Source organism: Trachinotus anak, unplaced genomic scaffold (assembly GCF_046630095.1).
Source record: "Trachinotus anak isolate AG129_WGS33_773 ecotype Australia unplaced genomic scaffold, CSIRO_AGI_Tana_v1 ptg000023l, whole genome shotgun sequence".
Classification (NCBI taxonomy): Eukaryota; Metazoa; Chordata; class Actinopteri; order Carangiformes; family Carangidae; genus Trachinotus; species Trachinotus anak.
The window spans coordinates 6,344,436-6,352,794 of record NW_027273874.1 but is presented as its reverse complement, the minus strand read 5'-3'; the positions used below and the strand labels follow the sequence as shown (position 1 = coordinate 6,352,794).

The 8,359-nt window shown below is 37.6% G+C and overlaps 1 protein-coding gene across 1 annotated transcript; it reads right to left on the bottom strand.

Moving 5' to 3' along the window:
* Nucleotides 1–3,803: 3,803 nt before the first annotated feature.
* Nucleotides 3,804–8,052, bottom strand: leap2 (liver-expressed antimicrobial peptide 2). Its single transcript, XM_071459459.1, has 3 exons — nt 7,705–8,052; nt 7,087–7,274; nt 3,804–6,039 (listed from the first exon to the last, which is right to left on the bottom strand). Exons 1-3 carry the CDS (start codon nt 7,780–7,782, stop codon nt 5,985–5,987), a joined length of 321 nt encoding a protein of 106 aa, XP_071315560.1. The 5' UTR covers nt 7,783–8,052; the 3' UTR covers nt 3,804–5,984.
* Between the last annotated feature and the right edge of the window lie 307 nt (nt 8,053–8,359).

Genomic DNA, 8,359 nt, shown 5'->3' with positions numbered 1-8,359 from the left:
CTGGTAAGTAAACAGCTGTTAATGCTAACGTTAGCTATGTAGCCATAGCAAAAAAAAAATTTTTTTTAAATAAATTTCACAGCCTCTTGTGGCCAAAAACAGTATTACAAAAACAAACACTGACAAAAAAATAATAATATAATATAATAAAATTAAATAAATTAATTATTATTTAGTTTTCTAAGAAAAAGCTCTAAATATCTACATTCCTTGCACCAAACTACAGTAAAACTGCTTCAAACTGAAAATATTCAGTTGGAAACAGGGAATATATCATGTTCGACTTTGAACTGTGGTGTTTAGAGTCCAAAGTTCATCTAGCAAGACAAAAATACGTGACCTGGGTTATATGTGAAAAAGCAAACAGACAGAGATAAACACAGACCTGTGACACACATATACAAACCTGTCGTCTGTCTGTTGCAAAAGAAACAAAAAAAAAAACCAGAATAAGGTTAAAATTAAAACTGAAATTAAAAGTGTTCAGTTGTTGGATGAAAAACTGGTTCAAATGTAAAACATATGAGCCAGTTTGCAGCAGTCAGCAGAAGAATGAGTCGTAAATCAACAGCTCAGTGCAAATGGTTTCTCAAGATTCATGTGAAACACAGCAGTCAATAAAAAAACATCTCTGGTGCGCAGCTTTTCTGTTTCTCTTATTGTGTTCACCTCCTCGGTTTCAGTACATTTAGCTGCGCTGCAAATTCTGGCATCAGTTAAATTACACGTGTTTGGATGGAAAACACTAAATGCTTGACAACAACTAGATCACACCTGTAATATCAACAGTAACTTCATTTCTTAAACCTCAGAAACAACATCGACTGTCAGTGTCAGTCCTTCCCTTTGTTACAGAAATCTTGACAAATTTCCATGAAGTTTGGCAGAAGCCTTTATGACTTTTGTTTCATTACTTGTTGAGCACTGCTGAGAGGTTTCAGCTGTGTGGGAGAGCCTGTTTTTCATTTGACACAGTTATTCTGTACAAATAATTTCATAAACCAGCTTGTTTTTTTCCACAGTTACTTTTCCTCTTATCCCTAAAGAAAATATGATTTTGAGGAGAAAGTAACATTAGTTTGAAACAAAATGGAGTTACCTTGCTTGTTGAAGAAGTCTTCAGATCTTGTACTTGTACTCTGTTTCAAGTAAAAGTCATATAAGTATTCATTATGCAGAATAGCACATTTCAGAATAACGTAAATTATATTATTATTGATGCAGCAACATGTACGTCACTAACAGATTTTGCTCATTTTAAGCTTGTGGATAAATAAAACACATTTTATTTTCTGCTACAATAAAACATTACAGTTTATTTACTGATTCTCTTTTGCATTATTAATGTGAATCTACAAGGTAATTTAGTCATTAAGTCAGTGTAATAGAGTAAAAAGTAAAATATTAGACTAAATATTAAATATTAAGCAGCAGAAAACAGAAACGCTCATGTAAAATATGAAATTCTACTTAAATACAGTACTTGAGTAGTTAGTTACTTTCCACCACTAGTAGATATAACATCATGTGGATACTAACTGCAAACCCATTAAACCTCTGCACATTTACAAGATGCACCATTTATAGAAGAAAGTTCAGGTAAAAATATCTGAATTCATTTATCAAACACTTCAGGTGCAGAAGCTTTTGCAGAGAGAGTTTGTGCAGAGTAGCACGCAGCAAACTCAGTACCTTTAATTCTTCACAGTCAGCGATGTCTACGTGTTTGAACAGAGCAGTGGAGAGAAGGGCACTGACCAGCTGTGCTTTGGCTCCATGTAGCACAGAGCTATTACTGGATTTGAAATAATGTAGAGGTGTGCATTGACCAAGCAGCTGAGACCTGCCGTGAACCTAAACTGAGAAAAGAAAACACAAAATGAAAAGCACAGTTCCCCAAAGCAGGCGTGAAAGCAGAGGAAAGGTTGAGTTATTTCATAATGGAATGCGGCCGATGATCACTCGCCGCCTCAGTCCCAAAAGAAGAAGTGGGAGGGGCGACTTGTGTGAGGAACACTGAGTGCAGGCCGAGAGCGCCAGATGACTCCTGCTCAGACAAAGATTTGATGGATGCTGATGTGGAGAAAGCAGCACCAGGCCACACGAGCGTGGACTGACCACAGTAAATACATTTTCAAAGCAGCGCTGATAGAGAGCTGCCAAGTGGGAGAAGCAGAGACGCGGCTTCTTATTTTTCTGTAAACGATTTCACAGAATTGTGAGACTCTGCCGGATTTGTAGGTTTGCGTCATGGCCGCCATCTTTATTTATTCAAGCTTCGTTTCTGCACAAAAATACAACTTGGTTAGGAAGGGCAGGGTTTAGATTAAAGCGCCTTTGTTGTCGTGGTTACAATGATAACCACAATCTGAATGAAAATCTATTTTTTAGGTATCACTGAACTGAAAACAGCTCAGTGTTGCCACAAAGTACTGTTCATCTCTATCACCTCCCTCTTGAAATAATAGTTCCTGGCCTTTACTTTCTTCAACCTTTCTTATTTTATTTCTCCCAAATTTAATTAATAGCTGCAAAATGCATCAAGTCAAATGTTCAGTCAATTGTACTTTTGCATGATTTCGCTGTGTGTCAAGCAAAACCCTGGACTCAGACTCATCACAGCTCATATGTATTTACACTAAACACACAAACGCACATTCGTGTAAATTCCTTGAGGAGACGTTATCCCTCCTGAGTCCACATGACCTGCGGCCCTCTCTCAGTTTGTTCCACTCACACACTTGGCTTATCTCTGTCATTGTGAAAGACCGAGCGTCTGAACGCCAACAGCTGTTTGACTTTTGAACACTGGCGGCAGATCCAGTCACATGAAAAATGCAAAACTCTTGAGTGTGAAAGCAGATGAGTCACAGTTCATGAGTCAGAGATTTCATCCAGGCCCTGCAGGGAAAGTGTTGGTTTATGATCCTGCTGCACCACATGTGCTAAACGAGTTGCAGGAGTTTGACATTCGTGCACTTTTCGGAGGAATCTGCTGAGTAAGGTGTTCGGCAGATTCATGCAAACGTGGTTGTAAAGGTACTGAGGGTGATGTGTCAACAGAACCATCTCTATAACAAGTGAAAAAAGTATCTGCTGAGTAAGACCACTTGAAATTGTTTAAATTAATAGAATTTAAAGGAATGGAAATCTATTTGTCATAAAAGTGGGAATCAAAGAAATACTGTAAATGTAAATACAGTAAATAGATAAAGCAACAAATGTGTATTAATCCGCAACTGAAAATAGTCCCCCATAAATGTATTATTCACTCTCTCTTTGAGTAAAAATTGGTTAAAACTACAATGCCCAGTTGTTTTAGGAAATCACTGAGCCTTTTTTAAAAGGTTTTGCTATTGCTACATAGCCAGCTTTAGCATTAACAGCTGTTTGCTTCCCAACTGAGAGCATCAAACTTCCTCCTTTACTCACCAAGAGCTGTCTCCAGTGGTGGGAAGCAACACTAATGATAATCTATCACTTCTTTTCCTCTCATGAAATTAGCATGCTAAGCAGCTAGCCGCAGCCCATCTCGTCATTTTCCGATAGCGACCAGTGGGTTTGAGGCTTAGAGCCACAGATGTAGTGGTGAAGTCAGAAAGTGCTGAGAGACGGACCAACACATAGCTGGTTTTGGTCTTTCTGTGAACATAGATAGGTATTTCTGAATTAAAGTTAGCATACACGCAGCGAAGGCGTAGTAAAATGCAGGATTCTTCCATTGGTGACAAAACCAATTATCTGTGTCGACATAAATTTTTATAAAACCAAAATTAAAAATAAGTCACAAATTCATCAAATTCTTTTTTTTTTTTCTCAATGCTTTTATTCCACCGTCTTCCAGCTCTCCAGGTGTGAGTAACACAGTACATAGAGTATACAGTACACAGTACAAAGATTTTGGTTTAAAAGTGCAATCCTATTCAAACATTTCTCAAACACGCTGAGTCTGCAAAATATCAGCAACCACCTGCTCTGTGCATGAAGTAAACTCTGCAGGTGAGTCGAAGCCACATCTCTGACAGTTTATGGCTTTGAGGAACGAACCAAGGCTGTGCAGCTCATAATTAGGACACTGTTCCTAATATTTGCACACTCAACCAGGATAGTTGTTAAATTTGATTGATTATTCTAAAAACAAGCCATTAAAATATCCTAAACAAATATATATTTTAAAAACATAGCAAATGAAATGATGTAAATGGGTACATTTTTGGTTTTTAAACAAAGGGTACAATAAATAAAAGATGAGATAATCACAGCATTACACAAAATCAATATGCATGCATTAATGAATAATGTTCAGGTTTGCTCCGTTTATTACAAATGATGTGCTTGTTATTCAATCATTCTGTTTTCAGCAGAGGATTTTGTGCCTTAACAAACTTTAAATATAACTTTTAAAGAAGTTAAAATAAAATAAAAAACTTGAAGATGTTAAAATGTTACGGATGCTCAAGCGTTGCTTCAGTATTTTGTAACCTCTGCTCCTTTGCTTTGTCTTATCTTTTTGCCCTCTGCTTGATTTCAACCACAGGAATCTCTTCCTTTATACCCTTTTTCCTACTTTCTTTTTCCTGTCTAACACTTTATGCCTCTGACATGTACATTTTTTTGTCTGTTCTAAGTTTGTAAAGTTTGTTGATTAATACCAACGCCTCGGGCATTGCTGAAATTTCTGGGAGTCAAAGCACACTGTGTGCTTCACATTCCTGAACCACATACGTGTTCAAAGTCTAAAAGTCAGCACCACGTCATTTGGTTCTTTTGGCATCGTTCCCAAGCTCTTTAAATGATTTATTTTCAGTTTGAGCTATGACTAATTTGTGAAAATGCGTCTTTACAGCCTTATTAATAGTAATTCATAGATGTTCATATTGGTCGTAATGTTGATAATTGAAAACACTGAATCTCCAAACATTAAATATGTTAATATTACATGTCTCTGGCAGGACATTAGCAAACTGAACCAAATAATTCTCTTGGTAAAAGGGAAGCGTCTGTGTGTCCCTGCAGCCCAATATCAGTGGAATGATAAGACTTTCTCAGCACACAGCTAAATTATGACTTATCGAGCATGACGCAGTGTGGAAATATTTAAAGGTCAAGCGTTTCCAAAAGGCACAGAGTCTTCTCTGTGCTTTGAACCGCTACCTACTCTGTGTATCATTATCTGTTACAAAAATAACACAACCGATAAAGAGACTCACTGCCAAAAAAAATATCTGTGATACTTCTGTGAAGTGACCAGTTATATCCAGATCTGTTTCAATGTCTGGTGACAGGTTCAAAAGTTGCGCAGCTAATTTTTAAACTGTTAATAATAGTTTTTGAAACACTGTCGTCATAAGATAAGCGACTGGCTGTCAACAATAAAACCTGATTGTTTTTAAGCTATGCAGACACCAAGCTGACGTCGTATCATTTCTGGAAACTAGTTCAAGGCTACAGTAACTGGCAGGACAGAGTGTCTGAGATTTAAAAAAAAAGATGTTGTCTTTTGTTTTCATTATAAATCACTGTCTCAACTTTGAGATCAAGGCTAAAAAGATTTTGGTCCACAGCAGTACAAATACTAGTTGTTTGCACCCCAGTTGAAAACGTTTCTCATTGATTGTATCAAAAGCTATCATGGAAAATATCAAGTATAAACTCTCAATGATCCCCCTGCTTACATGTTTGCACTTTACCCATTGCCTCAGTTCACCTCCTATTATCTTCATTTAGGTGATAGTTCTCACTTTCTAAAATGTTTCAGGTGGAGCAGTGAACTTACCCCCTGATGTGCCTTTTCTTGGATATAACTACCTGCTGTGTTAATCCATAAAAACATTTAGATATAATCAGAAACGTATTGGCACATATAAATACGAAAGTAAGATTTTTATAAAAGACTGGATTAGCTCATATCCCAGTCATCAGAACCCCTAATAAGGATTACGGCTGTACACCCATGTAAACACGCTGGTTGTGTCCAGGGACGTCTAATAGTTTACGGGCTCTGAGGGAGAACGGTGGGTGGTGGAGCAGTGTCCCGCCCTAAAGACGAAAAAGACAAGAAAAAACAGAAAACTCAATGAAATGATTAGGAAATTACGAATCCAAAAAAATAAAACCAAATAGTGTAGCATAGTTTCCTCAAGGTGAAAGAAACTAAAGGTTTTATGTGTCATCTCCAACTTTTACCACACACTTCATCTTAAACATGAAATTTACTGGAAGACTAAATATACAATATTTAGGTTTTTGATTAGCTTACTCGTAGCCTATTCGCTTTTACTTCTTGTCATTTTTTATTATAAAATGATTGATTAGAATAGGTTTTCCAGAACTATACTGTAGTTCCTAACATTTTTCCTAAATTACTTTTTTTTTCATGCATTTTCTCAAGAAATAAATTAAAAATTCTTGGAAAAAAAAGTATTTCTAATAATTTTTGACATTTGATAGGGTTGTCGTACATGAAACATTCATTTTAACTATGAAATTTGCTCATATATTTTGTACAAAGTAAAAATTTCTCACAAGTTTCTGATTAGCCTCCACATTACAAATCACATGTATAAGGCTAATATCGTAATTTTATCAAATATTTATATATATGTTTTTATAATATAAGAAATCATTATCTATATAGGTATATATTATATACCTACTAAAGTTTATCCACATTAACTCCTTAACGAAATGTATTAGCTAGCAAACTGACCCGCTAATCTTGCTAACAGTGCAAGCTAGCTGGACAGTCACAGAAACATCAATGGTAGATACTTTAAGACCATTTTCACCTTTTAACCTAAAACTGAAGGAGAACATGACACTAAAAACTACATTTTTAGAGAGCCTAACATACTGTCGTCCTTACAGTTTGAATTTTACCGCCTCAAGGTGGCACGAGTTAACCCGACTCAAATTGCATTGATTACCCACGATGCAGCTGGCTTCAATATGTTTACACTGACAAGCAACTGAAATTAAGAGCTTTTTGCATTTACTTTGGCTTTGTATACTGATGAGTTTACCCCTTGATCATATAACAACTTCTACTCGAATGAGGTGTTTTGGTGCTTTTTCTGTCTCCGTTACCTGCAGAGCCCTGTGGAGCACTCATAGTTGTTTTGGCAGTAAGCACCAAATGGTTTGCTGTTCATGATTCTCCACAGCGGGGTCATCCGAGCTATCCTCCTCAGTGTGTGGACGCTGTGTTCCCCCCTTGAATCTGCACCCTGTTCAGAGCTGGACTGCAACCGAGAGGCCAGTGGACCTGCACACACCTGGTAGACACGGACAGAAAGGTGCAGAAATGTGTATTAGAAAAACAAAGACAATAAGGCACCAAGCATAATTGACATTGATTTATTACAATAATTCTCCATAAGTCAATGCTCAGTATTCCTTTGTGTATGTGCTGTGAAAGTGGTAAAATAATACTTTACCTAATGTGCTGGTTCGGAGGCCCGTTAGACAAATACATTTTGAAATGATTGTCTTAATAGCCTACTGACTAAACTAAAGCACGTGTAAAGCAACTGGTAAAACATTCAGAACATTTTTGATGAAATAATCTTAATAACCTTAACCCAAGGTTAATTTTTTCTGGACTTTTTCTCATTTGTGTCCCCACATCTTTTGATTTAAGATCGGACACATTTATCTGGATTTCGTGATCACAGCTATTTCTTCGAGTTGAGACAGTCCACTCACCTGCTGAGCCAGCATTAACAGCACAATGCACAGCGCCACTGCTGTTTTTCTTTGGGCGAAAAATCGTTTCTCCTGCATCTTCACGCTCTTATGGTACAGTTCAATGCCCTCAGGTGTTTGGTGATGAGACTCTCTTCCCCTCTGTGACCTGCTGCTGAAATCTGACCTGGACCGGGCCGGTTTTCTGATCTCCAGCACCTTAGGAACCTCTTTAGGACTCAACCAGTCCAAGGAGCAAGTCTGGCGGTTGTATGAAGTTTGGTTTATTAGTCGCAGTTTTGCTGGAGGTCTCTTCAAGTCAGCCTGACTCAGCAAACTCAGCTGTGGCACCGGCAAAGAGGGCTGGGCTCTCCTTTATATAGACAGGCCATGATCCCAGGAGAGAAAAAGCGAGAGGGAGGGAGAGAGAGAGTGAAGGAGTCACAGTCCACTCTGTGTCGTCCACCCTTCATTCCCTCTCTCCCTCTTTATCTCTTTTTTGGCCCAAATATGACATTATGTGTTTGCAGAAAACCAGTAATTTCCCTAAACGAGGCCATCCAACGTCTCTCAGAAACACACACAGAAACACACACTCTCTCTTTCTCTTCTTCTTCTTTTACCTACATACGAATAGATAACGTGAGCGCAGGTAGACACAGAACACGTGATTGCA

Coding starts and splice junctions, on each gene's coding strand:
- leap2 (XM_071459459.1), bottom strand. CDS start 7,782: ATGCAGGAGAAACGATTTTTCGCCCAAAGAAAAACAGCAGTGGCGCTG. Junction 7,275..7,704: donor TGTTAATGCTGGCTCAGCAG/GTGAGTGGACTG, acceptor CGTGTCTACCAG/GTGTGTGCAGGTCCACTGGC. Junction 6,040..7,086: donor TGCTCCACAGGGCTCTGCAG/GTAACGGAGACA, acceptor TTTCGTCTTTAG/GGCGGGACACTGCTCCACCA.